The sequence below is a fragment of the Tympanuchus pallidicinctus genome, unplaced genomic scaffold (assembly GCF_026119805.1).
Source record: "Tympanuchus pallidicinctus isolate F22 unplaced genomic scaffold, pur_lepc_1.0 scaffold1, whole genome shotgun sequence".
NCBI classification, from domain to species: Eukaryota; Metazoa; Chordata; class Aves; order Galliformes; family Phasianidae; genus Tympanuchus; species Tympanuchus pallidicinctus.
Genome location: NW_026294618.1, coordinates 58,053,311 through 58,072,178, shown reverse-complemented (window position 1 = coordinate 58,072,178; position 18,868 = coordinate 58,053,311). Strand labels below are relative to the sequence as shown.

At 40.3% G+C, this 18,868-nt stretch overlaps 2 protein-coding genes across 5 annotated transcripts in view; one reads left to right on the top strand and one right to left on the bottom strand.

The window, feature by feature from the left end:
* Nucleotides 1–15,659, top strand: part of SYTL3 (synaptotagmin like 3) — a 30,179-nt gene extending 14,520 nt beyond the window's left edge. For 3 of the 4 annotated variants that reach the window (XM_052679407.1, XM_052679400.1, XM_052679401.1), the window contains 10 exons: nt 126–198; nt 3,150–3,274; nt 4,940–5,083; nt 7,810–7,988; nt 9,636–9,738; nt 11,624–11,794; nt 11,998–12,112; nt 13,010–13,118; nt 13,626–13,828; nt 15,146–15,659. In XM_052679407.1, coding sequence (XP_052535367.1) covers nt 126–198; nt 3,150–3,274; nt 4,940–5,083; nt 7,810–7,988; nt 9,636–9,738; nt 11,624–11,794; nt 11,998–12,112; nt 13,010–13,118; nt 13,626–13,828; nt 15,146–15,276 — 1,353 coding nt within the window. In that variant the 3' untranslated portion in view covers nt 15,277–15,659. The remainder of the gene's footprint in view (nt 1–125; nt 199–3,149; nt 3,275–4,939; nt 5,084–7,809; nt 7,989–9,635; nt 9,739–11,623; nt 11,795–11,997; nt 12,113–13,009; nt 13,119–13,625; nt 13,829–15,145) is intronic. The other variant, XM_052679416.1, reaches the window with a different exon arrangement.
* Nucleotides 15,660–16,286: 627 nt separating this feature from the next.
* Nucleotides 16,287–18,868, bottom strand: part of EZR (ezrin) — a 36,448-nt gene continuing 33,866 nt past the window's right edge. Inside the window, exons 11-13 of the mRNA XM_052679420.1 lie at nt 18,763–18,855; nt 18,054–18,302; nt 16,287–17,710 (exon numbers count right to left, since the gene is read on the bottom strand). Coding sequence (XP_052535380.1) covers nt 17,546–17,710; nt 18,054–18,302; nt 18,763–18,855 — 507 coding nt within the window. The 3' untranslated portion in view covers nt 16,287–17,545. The remainder of the gene's footprint in view (nt 17,711–18,053; nt 18,303–18,762; nt 18,856–18,868) is intronic.

Here is an 18,868-nt window from a genome sequence, read left to right as displayed (position 1 = left end):
CACCTGTTGGGGGTTAGCAGGTAACAAAGCTGAGCTTTTCTCAGCAGTACATGGCAGCAGGAGGAAACGTGTAACAGCAAATAGTTTGTGCTTGTTTTCTTACAGTTGAACTTTTCCATTTGCAGGAACTTGGACAGTCTAAAAGTTTTAATAAATCTGTGGAAAACTTGTTTTTGTCTCTCACAACACACATAAAGAGTAAGTAGCTTTCACTGCTTTGTATTCTAGGATAACGTTGTTGAGCATTTCAATTTTTTTGTCCAAATTGTTGGCCATGAGACAGTTACAAACCAAAGGATATGGACTACTTGCCTTTTGCCAAGAGTGAGCCAATCAGAAAAATAAAGCACTAAGCTATGTTACCAACCAAGAATGATTTCTTGTAAAGATGTAAGAAGACTGCATAAAGTTATTTTTAAGTTTACTGGATGTTCAAACCTTTAACTCCATTCATATATGCTGCTTGCTGTTCTTTAGGGTGCAGACTATGTACGTACATCTATGCAATGGGGGCAGCCTGTCTTTGTGATGAAGATATTAATGGCATCAATGACCAGAGGAAAAATACCTCTGAGTTTTGTGGAGATTACAGGAGCTTGCAGATTTGCATGTGTTTGAATTGACCTTAGTATTTTCCACTAACTTCATTTTTGACAACTCAAATATAAGATTAGATCTCAATAAATTTGGCTTTAGTATCTTTCTACTTTTCCTCCTAACTCTTATCTTAGCTGTTGTGTGCCATTTCCTCTTCCATCCATCAAAAAGGCCTGTTCTGTTTTCCATAACTACACAAATTTGATGTTGTATCTATGTGAATACATACTCAAGCTATGCAAGATACAGTATCTTTCTCCTGAACAAAAGTTTGGCTCAGGGTGCAATGGGATGCTTTGTCACTGGAAGCGTGTGGCTAAGGCAGCACTAAGTTGAATAAATAAATGTATCCTGCTTTCTGTTAGTTTACAGCCTGTTTGTATCCCACAGTTACTGTACTGCAATCCCAAACCCTATCAGGACCACAGCAAGTTATTTTAATAGTTCACTTCTACAGAAGGGAAGGTCCTGCGCCCCCACATCTTCCATCTGTTGTGTATCTGACCTCGTGCTGCTGTTGCTTAACCTGAATTAGCCAGTGTTTCTGGACCTTTCTGAAAGCCAATTAAAAGAGCAGACCACTAACCTAGACAAAATGAGTACTTCTCTGCTGTTTTATTGAGTTAAATTGTCTGAAGTTAGGGTTTATAAGATGGAGCCCACGCAACAGAGGGTGCCAGACCCATGAGGCCAGGGGTCAGGGAGGGAAGAGCAGCAGTTACAGAGTGGGGGGTGGCAGCAGGTTGTGAGGTCAGCTCAGCTGTATCTGAAACCCTGAAACTCAATTGATGTCATCTTCAGTTAGGGTAAGATCCTTTTAATTTGTGAGAAAATAACAGGCTGTTACAGTCACCGAAGTCAATAATTAGAGTTTCTGTATGTTTTAATAGAGGGAAGGACTTGGGCTCTCTGACTGAAGAAGCTAGCTTTTTCAGACAGTGTGGCACTCAGTAAAACCTGATACTGTGCTCATAAATGCTTTCAGTTACTTGTGTCTAAAATTAGCTCTCTCTATCATACTTAGATAGAAATGTCTTGGATTGCAGAGGTTTTTATACACCTAGCTCTTATGTATTGCTGTAAATAAACCTGGAGAACTTAGTTCTGAATCTGCCTCTGATTCTGTCACTGTAGCCAATGTTTGTGTATGTCTGAGAGCAATATGAACAAAGGATTAGCATGTGCAGCTCAATGCCTCTGCTGCACAGTCTGCTCATGATGACGTTACTTCCCTGTTCTGGCATGGTTTGGCAGTAACAGAAGATTATAATCTAATGATTGATGCTGGTTGTGGTTTTACTTGCAGTGCAAAAGTGGGTACAAATGCCAAAGGAGAAACAGACCTGAAAAATAAAGATGCTTTTCTTTCCCCCTGATAACCTGTTTCTTAACATGTTCATTTTAAGACAGTGTGAGGAAAGCTTTTGTTCGACTACTTAGATTGTATTTCCCCTTGAATCTCTCACTCCAGTCTCTTTTATGTCTCTGTTCCCATGTGTATCAAAAAACCTGATTTCACTTACAGTTGGGGATGACTTCATTGAGCTTACTTATAAATACAGCACATGATCCCTTAATGGTGCACGGAGTACGATAAATATCTGACAACTAATTGCTGCTAAGAACAAAATAATCCAAAGTGGCTTTAAAAATCTCACTTAAGAGTGCCATTATTTTTGAGTAGATATTGACATACTGTTTGCTGTCTGAGATTCCTCCTCAGAGATTTGTGCTATGGGAGGAACACTTATTTCTTGGGAATGAAGTAGACGTGATAGCTGTGTCATGTACCACTTCAAAGTTATTAATTCTTCATGAGAAACTAGCTAGGATTTATGACAAAGTGTCTGCAGCTATGCCTACTGATTTTAATCTCCGGAAAGTACTAATGACTGCTGCCCTTCCCTGTAAATGAAGTTCTGACTATACTCTGAGGAATAAGAAACAAAAAGCAGTGCACTAAACGTCCAATTGTCCCGTAGATTTATTTGACAATACAGTAGATGTAGTTGAATTAGCACTTATAAGTATTTCTATTGAAGTCAACAAGGACTACTTCTCATCTTGAGAAGTATATGTGATTTGGGATCAGAGTATGTAATCTCTGTTCATGTTTTGAACAAATTTCTAAATATTTTTCAGTGCCTCTGCTTTCTAATTTCCATTATCAAGTTTGCTACGTGTTGTTATAGTGACCTTACTTTTATCCTGAACCAACATAAATACTTCACAAATCAAATGGTATATAGGAACTGTAGTAGCTCTTTCTGTTAGAAGACTGTATTTGATAGCATGAAACGATTTCTTGTAGCAGCTGTGATGAAAGGAAACGAAGACTGTAATTTCTGGTTAAATAGCAGGAAAGACTCAGGCAGGCAAATGATAATTGGACAAAATGAGTTGAGTACATGCCATCCCATTTGTTTCTCATTAAGAGTTCTGTAGCAAAACTCTAGGATAAAAGTTTGAAAGTGATGTTCTTTGTCTTTAAATCTAAAAGATTGCTGGCAGTATTTATTTGTTCTAGAGACTTCTTTTTCTATTCATTTCAGAGATCTCCAAGTCCCAGAATGATATGGCTGACAGAAGTCTGCTAACGACAGATTATGGACATAACGTGGAAAGAAGGAAGCAGAGGAGGAGCCAGTCTGACACTGCCATCAACATTACAAGCAGGGTATCCAAATTGTTATACACAAACTCTAGCTGCAAGAGCTGTTTCAGGAGTAGAATTCAAGAATTGTGACTTGCATGCTGGGAATTTACTTTTATTTATGAGCAGGGCTTCAGCTAATGTTCACTAACTGTGGCCAGAGCTCTGATTCCTCATGTGATTTTTGACTGAGTCTCCACACTTGCTCTCAGCCCGGATCTGAAATGTTAACTGGGATTTTACAAAGACCATCACATGGGGAGAGGATGGGTCGATTTTCTCTCGGGTGCTCACAGCCTGTGTTGGGGCTAATTGTCATCTGCTCTATGGGACTGTTAGACTGTGCAGAAGTTCTCTGTTTCTTGTCCAGGGTTGCCTCATCCCAGGTGGAGAATCTGGCATTTACCTTTATTAACATGCCAGAAAGTACTTTCATTTTTCAGAGAATTAATTGAATTTTTTTACCCCCTTTAGAGTATGCATGTTTCTCCTAGGAATGACCAGGAAATAATAGATGTAGCTGCCCTTTTGATTACGTAGGGTATAAGACTGGGGCACCACTTTGGTTTAAAGAGCAAGATCTGTTTCTCATGTAAGGTTTCCATAATTGTGGTATGGTCTCAGCTTGATTCCTTTAGATTAGTGTTGAAAGAGATTACAGTTAAATTCAATAATAGAAGAAAAAAATAATGCAATCTCAACCACTGTCAGCAAGCCTGAAGACTGAATTTAGAAAATGCTATTCAATTAACTTCCTATGGCCTCCCATTATCAGCTCAACAGTTTCGTTGATTCAGTCACACTATCGTCTTGCTAGTCTTATGGATAATCCTTGTCATACAGTTGTTTTCTTAGATTCTAACTCCAAAATTTCTCAGCTCAATCTCTTTTGAACCATGAGTGCCCTTTTCACAGGTTTTATTGTTCAGGGGTAATGCTGTGTCACAGTGAGCCATATACGCCAGTCTTCCTGCCCTTCATTCTATGAAGTCTATGATTATTTGGAACAGGGGTGGCTGAAAGTAAATCTCAAGGTGTTCTGCTACTACATTTCTTTATTTTCTACCAATTATCAGGGTTTTTGTGGGAAGAGTGAGAAAGTGAATGGTCTTAAAATCAAGAAAAACTCAGATCTTTTTTATTTCTGTAATCAAAGCTAAATAAGAATTTGTCAGTCTGGTTCTATTTTCAGGTTTCTTTCAACCTACATTCATTCTTGCATAAATAGACATGGGCATGTGTCATGCATTTTACAAAATACTATTTTCATTTTCCTGGAGGCAAGATTATTTTTTTTTTCTTCCAAAATTACTGTTTTGTTAAAGTTTAGTAGGGCCTTTTATTGATGTATTACTACTTATGGTATGTTATTTGCAGACTGTGATTAGCAATTGCTGTGGTAGTGAACCACAGCTTAGCTGGTGGCGTGTTGATTTTAAAGAATGATGGATGTAATGAATGTACTGCTAGCTGAAATGGGCATGTTGTAAGTCAACATTTAAATGAAGTTGCTACATTTATCTTGGAAGTGTGCCATCTGTGTGACATTGATCAATGCGAGTTGTAGATATTTACTTAATTTTCGTGTGATACCATTCTGAAGGAACTGAGGCTTTTCTCTTTATTAAAACAAAACAAAACAAAAAAAACAAAAAAACAACCCAAAATAAATTGTTGAATCTCTTACAGAAGAAAAGTACACCCAGTCTTCAAGATCTCTTCTATGGGGCTCAAAATGATAATGAAATTCTTACCAAAAGGAATTGCAAGCAAGAGGAAGACATAACAACCAGTCCCACAAGTGATGCTGTTTTCTGTGATGGCAGGAAACATGTAAGTTTAAGCGTGAAGCACAACAGAACAGCTACCGCATGGAGATCAATGTAAAAGCTAAGATATTGATTTGTATTACACAATGTATGAATTTTACTTGAGTTTCTTTCTGATAAAATGCTTTTGGCAAGGTCATTGTAGAAACACTGAACTATTCACAGCACAAGCCCAATAAAATTAATAACAGATAATTGGTAGATAGGTATGGCCATTAATAGTGAATGACTAATATATCAGGTTCCTCTGAGTCTTGCAAATTCAGCTAACATTCTTTCCATTTTGTGTTAGTGTTGAGATCCTGAACGTGATTCTTTCTAGACTAGTAGCCAGCTTCTTTTTCTTATTACTTCATTTAACAGAAGGCTTTTGTTATTCTGCAAGAGGTGTGGTAATGCAAATGCCAGTGGAAATTCAAATGTCAGAACTTTGGTGAATGAAGAGAAAGCTGGCAGTTAAGGAAGTCAGGGGAACAGCTGATAGGCTTAGAGGATGTTATTGAAACTTCTCTGGTGGATGGCATTTTGAATACTGAAAATTACAGAGAAGGAAGCTAGTTGTAAATGAATTCAGTCCATCCTTTAAAGTCTCTGTGATTAACCTTGGCTGCTAATTTCTATGTATTAGTGTTGAGGTTAATCGGGGTGAAGTGTCCAAAGAATCCGTGACTGATCTTGTAAAAAAGAGAACTAAAATGGCTTTTGAGGAATCAAAATGAAACCAGCCTGCTCACTTCACAGGGGATAAAAAAAACAAGGATTTGGACTCTCTCTTCCTATTTACCGAGCTGGGGAGGCTGAGGTGTTACACTGGCAAATGAACAGCGCTTTTGGGGGCACTTGTGATTCTGCTGGCAGTCGTTTGAACTAGGCTATAGACAACCACAACTCAGTTTTAATAGTAAAGTTCCTCTTATGAGTAAATGTTTGTTGTTAATGACTGCTCCATGAAAGTATGTCTTCCAAAACACAGTATGATATTATTTCCAGTCATGCCAGCAGGAGTGTAGTGCATAGCTCATTGCTAAATCCTAGTTTACAAAGCAAAAGTATGAGTGATATCTACACTGATTGAATATGTATGAAACATGATTTCTGATCAGGTGGGAGATGAATGTAATGGCGTTCAATCCAAATATCATTCATCAGAATAGCTGTCCAGGTTTTAAGAATATGAGGGCCTGTGGAATAATTTTTGGGTCTTGTGTGCAGAACTTCTAATAAGATACATAAGATGGAAATGCACTTTTTTTTTTTTTTTTTAGTGAAAGATTTTTGTGGAAAATAAATATTTTGATCAGAAGAATAAAACTATTCTATGTCAGGATATAAAAGAGCAGAACTGAACAAAGCTGCAAGGTAGATTGCACTGATGCACATCTTGTGGTGAGAGCAAGATTACGTGCAACTTGCATCAGGTCACAACAGCCTAACACTTGTGACTTCCTTAATAAGCACTCTGATCCTTGTTCCATCAGATTTGAGCTTATAAGATTGAGTTGAGAGCTTCTTTAAGTAACCTGTTGCCATGAATATTAAAATGACCAGTTAGCACATCTACAGCATTGAAGAGAACATTTTGGCAGGAACATCTGCACAGAAGAAAGATCTGATCTTGTAAATGCTGCCCTGCAGTCTTAGCTGCTGGATTGTGCAATGCAGAACTCCTTGGTTAACCGACCCTGTGTGGGTTGGTGTTGTTTTTCAGAGGGAGGAGTGGTCTAATGCAGATATTTTAGCAATCTAGGACGATGTTACCATGAGATAAATCCCAACGACAAGCTTGTCCTCATGACATACGATATGTAAAAAGATGCTAGAGTGTATTTTGAAGAGCACCATTATAAATGAATGGAGACCAAATTATTCTGACTCAGTTGACAGTTTGTTACAGTGAAGACTGAATAGCACTAACGAGTTATGTGGGCCACAGAAAAGGCTGTAGTCTTCCTGTTTATTTCAGTGTCATGGCCTCTGTAAATGCTAGAAACAAATACTGTTTATATCTATCTGGAAGGAGAGCATCCAAACCTTTGCCCTGTAGGAGCATGTAGATGAAAGGAGAACAAAGTGGCTGAGGTGAGCCAGAAAACACCTTCCTAATGTGCTAACCCGCATCCAGACAGCTGGATGTCTCTGTACATTAATATTTCCTGAGCAATCTGCTGCAGTCTGTCATTTCTATATGGAACTGAGTGATCTTCTGGAGTGTTTACTGGTTGTGCATTGATGCTTTTGTTTCTTTAATATCCAATAGAACCTAGCATCTCAGGTTCTACTGTATTGATGCTGTAAGCATCAATAGCAGTCTAGTTCTGTAATTTGTGCGTTAGTAAATTTTGGGATTTTTCTGTAAGTGTGGACAGAACTCTCTTTCTTCCAGGTATGTAGCCCATTTTATGATGGGAAACCACACAGCAATTTTATTGGGAGACAATTTCTAGATCTAGAAATCTAAGAAAGTACTTTCTTAACTGTGGGTTAATGGAATTAGAATAGTGAGTAGTAGAATAGTGAGTTTAATAGAACAGTAGAATTGGGATTAGTTATAATTTTCAGGGCTCCTATGGAAGCAATGGAATGGTTTTTATGCATGTTATCTGAAATCTTCATGATTTTCAATAGCTGTGTAGCAGTAGCAATGCAGTCAAGGTAGTACTGACATTTGAGAGAAATAAATGTATTATTCTAGATCTGAAGCTACTTTTCTGACATTTTGTCTTTTCTCAGGGGAGTTTGTATAGTCTTAACAGCACTTGCACTGAATCCGGCAACTTTGGCAAAGCGAACGTCACAGGAGAAATAGAGTTTGCCATAAGATACATCTTCAAGGCTTGCATCTTAGAAATTTGCATCAGAGGATGCAAGAATCTGGCTTATGGAGAGGAGAGAAAGAAAAAATGTAACCCGTAAGTATTTTATAGAGAAGGAGAAAAAACCAGAATATTTTGCTTATTGTTTCAAGGGTACTTACATACGCTGTAATTGAAATGGATTCATATATGATGGCATGCTGTAATAAGACTTTCAGAACATCCAGTGCATATCTGCACTTTTTACCTCTCTGCGCTGCAAAGCACACGTTTCATATTAGCTCTACTTGTTCTCACACATTTCTGCTATTAACTGTCTCTTTGCCTGCCTGCAAGCAGGCAGTTGGTTATCTGTGTTGCTGATGAGCACCTTTGGATCTTGAGAGTGGCAGTTTAGATTCTAGCTATTAACTTGTGCCTGCAAAATTAATACACACACAGCTAAAATACGAGATGGAAAATTGAAAGGTGAATCATGTTACTAATTTATCTACTGACTCAGCGCTGGTTACTGCCAGACACATTGACTGCACGCGCACTACTGTGCTTCCGCCCTCCTCATCAATAAGAATGGAAATCTCAGATACTGCAGCACTTCTTAAAGCTTAAAGGTGCTTAATAATTACGTACTGCCACAAGAAGTAATATGCTTACTTCTGTGGGTAAAATGACTGGTTGGATGGCTAAGCCTTGGTGATTTGTTTGTTTGTTACTAAATGATCTCTGACCGTGCAGTAATCATTTGTGGAAAATCACCATGCAGAATGCCTAACTACACATTCTTGTCCCTGCTGTCACATGATTGCAGTCACCTTCACTCAGAAGGAATGTGGCTTTGCATATCTTGTGGAGGAAGCTCATAAAGATGAGCTTGGTGAGGAAAAGAACATTGCTGAAAAAACAGATCATGAAGCAGGATTGTGGGAGTGTTTCAGGAGAGGGTCAAAGTTCTCCAAGTTCCCTGGTGAGTTAGCAAGGCAAACAGTTGCAGGAAGCCTGAAAAGCGATGTGGGAAGAGCTGTGCAGTGAACATCATGTTCTCTAATGGTACATATTCATGTATTCATATATTTATCTTGGTTTCCAAGCCAACACAGAAAGTACCGTCAGTGCACTTGACAGAAAAAGACAAAAACAACTGACAAACTCATAAGTTGTGTTTAAAACCTGTTGAATTGTTTAGCTGGTTGGCTAGTTTGAAGTCTGACTGTCTACTTCTTAATTAAATTGATCTGGGATGACGGAGTAAGGAGCTAAAAGTTCTTATACCTGTATATTTTAAAAAGTAGTTTTAACTATAGATAGGTTTGGAAAGAATAGGGAATATTTGTAAGTTCTCTTATCTTAACTCTTTATTAATTAAGAGGTCATTTAAAAATTGGCCTAACTCATGTTATCTGAAATACGTACCGCAAACACCGGTTTAAAGATTTGCCTGCCAAATTGTGAGTCATCATTCTCTATTGCTAATTCTCTATTGCTAATACTGATCAATTTTGAAGCACATAAACATGGCTCCTTAATTGGACTCCTTAATATGGAGAATAATGCTTAAGTCATAATTGTTAAATGACCTAAACATGGTTAAATGGTGTTGATGCTTGATATTGGTTCAACTCAGCTTCCAGAAGACTTTTTAAACTGTCTTTTGTTGAATCAACACTAAGGTAATTTCAAACACTTTAGTTGCTCTTCTACTTACCACCCTCTGGTCACTTTCTGTATGACTTCTCTATTCTCAAGGTATGTCAAGGTTTATTTACTTCCTGATAAATCTTCTCGGAGTAAGCGGAAGACAGCTGTCAAAAAGAACACAGTGGATCCAGAATTTGATGAGACCTTGAAGGTACTGTTTGCAGTTGTGTCCTGCTAAATGTGCTTTTCCATGCTAATGTCTCCTCCTATGACATACAGTCCTGTGAGTTCAGAAATGTCTTGGTGGGCCAATTTTAGAAGTCAGTGACAGCAGCCATTAAAAAATGATGGGTTTCTGTCTGCAAATGCTTTTGGAATTACGTTAATAAATGGTGAACTCTCAGTTAAATCTGCTTTTAAGTTTTTTCAGTGCATGAAAACACTGAACGAATGTGTTACCTTATGGCAAAAGCAAAGTGTCTTCTGTAGTGTCTTCTACATGCTTATTTGGCGTGTTCGGGATCTGAGCGCATTGCAGAGCACAGTTAATTATATGCTGCTCTCCCTTTCAGTTGATCCCCTTTTATGCGCTGTCCTAGGGAGCGTCTCTCTGCAGTTAGCTGAATGCTGACTGAATTCCACTTTGCTAAAATGTTTTCTGCTCCCTCTTCCCTGTGAGGCTGTTACCAGACTGTCTCTTTGGACCGTCTCATTTCAAACATTAGTAATCCCATCAGAGAACAGTAGGTATGGTTTGAATTCATTAGTGCCTTATGCTATTACTTCAGCAACCTTGTAACAACATTGAGTAGAACATAGAAGGCATTATTCTCATTTCACAGACACTTAATTGGATGTGAAGCTGAAGCCAAGTACTGTCAGCAGACAGAGCTGAAGTCGGTTTGGTTGTTTCCTGTTCCACTTTTGTGCAGAGATCACTATAAACCCGTCTCTTTGTGTGCATCAGTGAGCTGCAGCAGCAAATAAAATGATGTGTTCTTCAGTAACACGTTGTAACAGGCAGGAAACAAAATTAATGGAGGGACAAGTTTATAATATTTCTCCTGGAACTACATGAAAATTTCAGTATGTCTGAATATCTGGGCTTAAGTTGGGAGAAAAAAGTACCTACCATTGAAATATTTGGTTCTTATTTCATAGTCCTTTTTCAATGCCTGAGTAATGCAGAGCTGATAGGCAATGAGAGCCATGTCCAAGCTGGCTGTGTAAATGTTCAGGTTAGTTAAATTAGAAATAATTTAAATTGATTTAAACATGTGGAAATGGTGGATTGAACATAGTGCCAGTGCAGATAAACTACACTTGAAAGCTGAGATCCACCTCAGCGGTATTTCTGGCTGCAAATCCAGACACCTGCACTTAGCAGGCTGTGTTAGTGAAAAGCAAGGTGTTCTCAGGAGCCACTGGAGCGATTCAGGGCTGTTTGTCCCATAGCCTACAGGCAGCTTATGATTCAGCACCTCAGTGTTGGTAGCAATGCCTGTAGCCATGCCATCGACTCTGGCTTCCAGGTCACCTGTAGGTGGTATCGTGCTTAGCAATCCGTTGTGGCTATCTTAGGTACCTAATGACACCTCGAAGGGCTCTAACTGTGCTTAGGGAGTAGATCAAGGCTGTAATGACAGGTCTCCTTAACTACTTCCTTGCTCATACTGGCTGCACTGCGTATGCCTCCGCTGACCAGAATGGAAGTTTTAGACCTTTGTTAGGTATCTCAATCTTGAACTGACCTCCAACTGTAGCAGTTAAATTGTACTGGGAGTGTAAAACAGAAAAAAAATGAATGATTAAAAAAAAAAAAAACCCTATAAAATAGTCAAGAATGATTTAAAGATGCAGATTAATAATTAGCAGTGCAGGCCAAGGTATTTTTGGAATGTAGGTTTTTTTCCATTTGCATGGGGCATTACTTTATCATTTAAGGAGTGAGGTAACAGGTAAATTGCAAAGCACGTTCAGACAGCATAGTTCTGTCTGCATCCAGGTGCCTTCAGCCATGCTTTAGTTGGGCTGCCTGTGCACATCCTGAGAACATTCATCCTGTTACAGCTTTTAAATGCTGTTTATCTTTCCAGTACAAGATCGAGCGCTCCCAGCTGGGAAGCCGGCAGCTTCAGATCTCTGTGTGGCATGCAGGAGCACTCAAGTACAGGGTGTTTTTGGGAGAAGTGCTGATTCCGTTGGCAGCGTGGAGTTTTGAAGACAGCTCAATGGGGTCATTCAACTGGTACCAGCTCCAGTCCAAGGTGATTGTTAATTTGTGCTTAGTTTTGTCTTAAGAAGTGGGTGTAATGATAGAGCGCTATGAAAGAGATCGTCCTTCTGAGGTCACTGGGGCAAGAATGCTGTCAATCCAGCCCTCAAGTAAGACCTGCTACATATATAAATGAGCTGTGAGAATGATGTGGAATAGAAAGCAATTCTGATCTCTGTGTCTCTCATTCTTCAGCATGAAAAGCCTGAAGATCATCTTATTCAATACAGTGGAGAACTCCTGGTGTCTGCAAGATTGTCGGTACCAGCCCAGTATAAAAATTTCCAGTTTGGAAGGTGGATGATGGAAGGTATAAAACATTCCAGTGTGCATGAATCCCTTGGCTAGAAAAGAATTGAGACCGATGAAGAACTGACAGTTCTCATGTGGAGTTTGTATGCAGTTTATAGTATGTTACGTTTAAATTTTTTTACAATCCAAACATTTGCCAGCTGCAACTTTTTGTTATTTTTAATGCCGGAAAAAAAGGAATCCTTGTAATGGTTGCAGTATGGTGCATCGAGATGTCTGGCAAGCTTGTGCTTCTTGTGGTGTTGCTCTGAAGGAGATGCAGTAGTTTCACTGTCTGAGGTAGAGACTGCCGATTTAGGAAAGATGTGGAAGGGAATGGCTCCAAAGGTACCAAACCAGCATCCTGGGCTTTCCTCCTATGGTCTCATTTTAGGAAGATTGTTTCACTTAAAAGATGTTAGGTTCAAAATGTGCAATCAAGATTCAGTTCTTGGTGATGGATGACTTGCACGGTATGTTAAACACTCAAGTAGTGGATCAGATCAAACATCTGCTGATGTAGTAACACAGACATTTTGAGGGCAGTGGATAGGTCAACCTCATTTCTTACCTCCCTGGTTCATGATGAGGTATGTAAGGGTCTAGAGGTCTCGTAAAGCTCTGTTCAGAAGCGTAGAACATGTAGAGACCAATAGAAAGACCTTACTTAGTTGTTAGATTAGTTCTACTGCCTTTTTTTCTGAATAACCCCTAAGCTACCAGCTGGCTTTCTTCTATTCTTCCCTCTGCATTTCCCTGTGTCCCTGCCCTGTAAACAGAGCTGTAACAGAGCAGTAATCATCTTATGCAGCAGTGAGTCCTTATCAAAATTGTAATTTTCCTTTTTAATTAGTGACATCTTATGATATCAAGTGAACTAACTGGTTACTTAATGTGGTAACCTTTCCTGTTTCAGGAAAAAAAGACCAAGAATTTTCCAACTGCCAGCTTCAGGTTATGATATTTGGGGCCAGGAACTTGCCTGTGCTGAGATCTGCTGGGACGCTGAACTCGTTCGTTAAAGGGTACGTGTGAGACTTAACACTTCACGTGGAAAATATTGCAAACATCCTGTGTAGAGGTAGGAATTAACTTGCTTTCAGCAGGAGGCTGTTGTATGGAAGTGGCACTGTCCACGCTTGGTCACACTTGTTCTTAGTGGTGCCAGTTCACACCTGAGCATCTACAGAACAGCGGCCCTCAGCAGGGCAGTGAGGTGTCCTGAGTGCAACATCAGAGTTTGCTGTTGTCATTAAAATTTAGAGTTCACTAAAGATTCCTTTAACAGTCACTGACAACAGAGGAAGAGCAGATGTGGAGACCCACACTGAGGGCGGGAAGAAAAAGCCAATCCAGAAAAGAAACTGAATATCATCATGTTCTACCTTGTACTTAAGCTATTTAAGGCAAATCGAAGGACCCTGATTAGAGTACTGCAAACATTCTGTTTTCTGATTGAGAAATACTGCTTGGATCAGTAAACTTGCTGAACTTGCATTTTATTTATTTTTTGGGGGGGTGGGGGGGAAAAGCTGTCTTCTCCTTTCAGACCAAGCAGAGTTAAAGCAAAAGTCCCCTGTGGTGAAGAAAGAAGACTGTCCTCAGTGGAAACACTTGTTTGTCTTTGATGTTACCCCAGCTCAGCTACAGCAGTCATGTCTACACTTGACTGTCTGGGACCAGTCAACTTTTGGCTCACGTGATCAGTTCCTAGGGGGTGTCAAGCTGGGTGCAAGTAAGTTCTTTACTGATAAATGCTGATGCTGATTTGAGTGGAAAAAAATGTTTATTTTACCTTCTAAACCTATTTGCACTGTGCTGTTAGCATGTGCCTGACATACAGCCCCCAGTCTGTGACCTAAGCAACTTGCATCTCAGGCTTTGATCCTGCTGGAAGCAGTGTGTGTGTTTTAGTTCAGTCTGTGCAGAAGCTCCAGGTCATCAATGGGAACTGACAGGCAAAACTATTTGTTAGCATGGGAATGTTCTGGGTCAGTGCTTGGCCCCGCAGAAGGCAAATAGAGTAGGGAATGAAAGATACATACAGAGCTCTAGCTGTGGGTGATTCAAGACTTGTTCTTGAGTGATTTTCTCTATAAATTGCCTGTTTTAAAAATGCTATAAACTGCATCAAAACTGAGCTCAAGAAGTAACGGTCTATTAGATTTCAAGCTTGCAGATATTTGTGTTTATTTTACATTCACATGATTTTCCGATAGAAGGTACAGAAAGTGAAGGTTGCTCAAAAGTCTTAAAGGAACTATTGCATGTCCGAGCTCTGGTCTAACGTAAAGAGAGAACCTTCTGAAGGCTGAGAAATGTACAGGAAATTCTTTGCTCAGTGACCAGGCCCTACTTAAACTACTTGTTGAACAGAGAAGTATTGACACTTGATTGCTCAATGGGGTTTCTCATGTCTGCTTTTCCTGACAGCTGACAGTAAATGCTGTGGTTTTGGTATTTGAGATGAAAGGCTCAAGCATCATGAATCTCTCCCCTCCTCTACCTCCCTGCCACATGCAGGGCCACCACCCTCCCCATTCAATACTGGACCAGGCTGCCCAGGGCCCCATCCAGCCTGGCCTTGAACACCTCCAGGGATGAGGCATCCACAGCCTCTCTGGGGCAGCCTGTTCCAGCACCTCATCACTCTCTCTGCAGCCTTGCTACACTACTTCGTTTGCCTTTCTGTTAGAGCTTATTATTATCCATGTCCTAGCCTAGTAACACATTACAGTCACTGAAGATGAAGTGGCACCAACCTATTCTACCACTTTTGAATTGTGCATTTGCTCCTTTACTTCTGGCTAAGTTCTTTGCTGCAGACTGAGCTCTTCACTGAGTGATCCAAGTCTAACAGCATATAAATGATGCTTCAGGAGTGTAGCTACAGTTTATTGCAAATAAGACACAAAGAACTCCAGAACTGCTGAAATTGCCTAAGAACTGGGAGAATGCGCTTGTGCAGTCATTTGGGCCTGACTGTAATAAAATCTTTGGGTAAGGTGAAGTGAAAAGCAGCCCCGTGACCTTTCATTTTGCTTTCTTGCAGAGCAATTGCTTGGTTTTGCAGACCCCATTTCTCCGTCAGTGCTTCAATGGGAAGAAGTGTTGCGCAGGCCAAACACGTGGATGGACTTTACACTGATACTGCATTCAAATATGGAAAACTTTAAATCATGAAGTTAATGGCCTGCCTTCCCTTCTCAGTGGGTGATATTCAGGGTTGGAGTGGTGCATATACATTCTGAGCATGGTGAAAGGGTACACAACAGTACCTACTTCTCTGTTTGGGGAATTGAGTTGTAAGTTTGAACGGTTGTGATACTGAAGGTTTTATTTCTCAAAAATCTAAAGCTTTGTTATCTTATACTTTACCTAGAGATAAAGGTTAATATTGTTTCTCAAGAGTAACAAACTGAAAGGCATTATGCTGACAAGGCACTAGTAGACAGATGGTATGCAGCTTTCTCTTTCTGGACACAGAGCTACAGTTGTTCAAACACAGATAAGGAATATTGCATAGAGATAAATGATCATTTTCTTATTAAAAAAAAGTTATTTCACTCCAGTTTTCATGCTTTGTCATCAAAGGGAAGTAAAAACTACCTCCTCTCTTATTGCAAAATTATAACAAGCAGTACTTCAGAACTATCTCCAGTGCCCATACTAATGATCCGAAAACAATTTGGCCTGCATGCCTTACAGCTTTCCAGCGTGTGCTGTACTAACTGGTTAGTTATAAATTCTCCTTTGGTGGGAGGAGTGCTGCACATCAGCTAATAGAATAAATGCTGATAGAGAAAGTTCCTTGTTTTTACCAGCAGCTGCTGTCAACTGGTGTTAACAAGTCAGACGGATCCATATGGTGTATGGCACAGCTCAGCTTATCACTTATTCATGTGAAGTGGTGGAAATGCACGCTGCCTGTTCCCTTTGCCTCCAGCGAAGCAGCGTTACAGTCAGAAACCTCATCTATGCAGCTTTACCTGGTGCTGCTGTTACTTACCTCTCCCTTGGGGCTGAGGTGAAGATGGTCGCCATTTGTCAGTACAGCAAGTATTATCCCTTCGTGCCAGCTCAGCGGTGCTTAAGGATGTAACAAAGAAGGGAAGCATGCACTAGCCTTGGAAACTAGAAGCCAGCACCCTTTTTCACTAAAATGCACTCATGAAACACTCAACTCAAAATCCTTTGTTACTTTGCAGATCTTTTATTTAGATGTTTGCTGCTGCAAATAAAAAAAAAAATAACACCACACAAGAAGATTCAACTCGAGTATAAAGCAGCACAGATGTTGTAAATGGAAGAGAAGAGCTGACACCATGCTGTTATCTCACTTTCTAACAGATTTTCAAGGAAAAGGGGGAGATCAGTGGGGAAGGAATGGTCACAGAAATGCTCTCTAATAGAGAGATACACCTGTGATATAAACAAGCAGTCCCTTCATGTTTGGAGTCTGAAACTTTAAATCAAACATTTAAAAAATTAGAAAATTTGTTAGAAAAATAGGTGCAGTAAAATTGTATATATTGGATCCATGTGTACATATCAATTTTCATTAAGTAAAAAAATGATCTTTACAAATAATGCTTTATAGTAAATAATCAGTTATACTGCAGACTACAGTGTTCAGGCGTCTTTACAGATGCGAGTCATTAAATCTGAAAAGTAACAAAATATACAGAGCAAAACTATTTCCCTTTTGAACTAGTACTTACTTCAATCCACATACTGCATATTTTTATATATATATAAATACTACACTATAACTGATCAGTTATGAAACTGGAATGCAAACACAGTAGTGTATTATTCCAACAGAATGTTTGCCTAGTTGTTACATGAGGAGGGTGCCCTGTTCTGTGCCACACTTCAGAGCTGCTGCAGCACTTCTCCAGTTAAGCACAGCAAGCAGGAAAAGCCCTATTTCAATGCAGTACAGTTCTGAGGTGCTGTCAGTTCTCTTTTGCTTGTGTGTCAGGTGGACATAAAGACAAAACAGAGTGCATGTGCATGCATCAGTGCACACACAGCTGTTTGCAATTCCTGACTTGTGACCTCTCACCTGTTGGACATTAACACAAAGACATATGGCACAAAATTCACCCCCAGTTGCTAATTTTTAGACCAAGGTGAATCCAGCACCTGCACAGGACATGTCTCTACAACTAGATGTGGATTTGTTTTGGTTAAAGAGAGATGTGACATAAGGCCTTTTGGCACGAAGCAAAGGCATGAGCAAGTTACCAGGATCAGAGGTAAGATCGATTTTTAACTATACCAAATTTAATACATGGTATGGAAGAAAAGGGAGATGCAAACACCTCTGGGTTTAGAGAACATTTGTTAAATACCATACAGTGCCCCTCCTCAGGGTAAAAACAAAACCAAAACCACAGCATTAAGATCTGCCTTTCCCACAGTCTTGCCTTCTTGTTGTAAGCACTCGTTACATTGCCTCAAACTCATCAATTCTCTGCTTGGTGTTGCCTTGTCGGATCTGCCGCAGCGTCTTGTACTTGTCACGGCCCTGTCGCACGTTCTCCGAGTGGATGATATCATTTTGGGTCCTCTTATCTTCATCTCTAGCCTGCGCCAGTTCATCTGTCAGTGCCTGCAGTGGAGAGAACATTAAATACAAATTAGACACAAGGCGCTTTCAACTTCCAACAGCAGTGGCTTTGGTGAGACTTTTGACAGTTCTTAGATGACCAGACAAGTCAGCAGTGTGGATTCAACATACGGTGGAACAGTATGGATGATGCAACTTTCTGATGACCCAAAGCCTGAACAACAAGAACAACCTTTTTGTACACTGCTTTTAATTCAACCTGCCCTATAGGACCTGTAAGCAAAGAAAAAAAATCACTCTGTGTGTGTTTACAAGCGGTTAAATTACCTATTTTCCATGAACAGAATCTCTTGTTAATTCTCCTCCTCCAAACACTCTCTCTTACCTTCAGCTGCCTCTGCACACGCTCATTCTTCTCTGCTTCAGTAATGCGCTTCTCCTCATTGCGGTCATTCCTGATCCCCTCACTGGAGAACTCTGCACTGTAGGCAGAGTACTCAGACCCCTCATCATGCAGGTTATCGTGCACGTGGTAGTTCACTGGCTCGTAGATGGGTGGAGGTGGAGGTGGAGCAGTCATTACCAAGTGCAGCTCCTCCTTTGTCTTCACCAGATCCTCCTGGGCTTCCCTGGCCTTTGGGGAAAACAAACAAAAGCAAAAAGCTCATGAGGTTCGCGCAGGTTTACCTATTGAGCCTGTCAAGGTCCCTCCACACGGCATCCCTTCTTTCTAGCGCGTCACCAATGGGTGCGGTGAGGCTGACATCAGCAATGTTGCTGAGCAGGCACTCCATCCTGCTGTCCATGTCCCCAAAGCCAACAGACAGCATCTGCCCTAACGCCACGAGAAATGCCACTTGTCACTGGTCTGCATTTGGACACCAAGCTGTTGACCGCAACTCTTTGAGCGTGGTCATCCCCACATTCCTCAGCCACTGCGTGCTTCCTCTGTCAAATCCACATCTCTCCTGTTCAGAGACAAGGATGTCATGCGGAACTGTGTTCAACACCTTCTACTTTAAATTTTGACTAAAGCACCACAGTACACGCTGCTCAAGCACAGAACTTCAGAGCAAGTTTGACAGAATACTCACTCTGATCTGCCATTCTTCAACCTCGTTCTCCTTACGCTTCCTTGCCTCTTCAAGAAGTGCAATCTTGGCTGTGTACTCTGCGAGCTCTGCGGCCTGTAAAACAGTA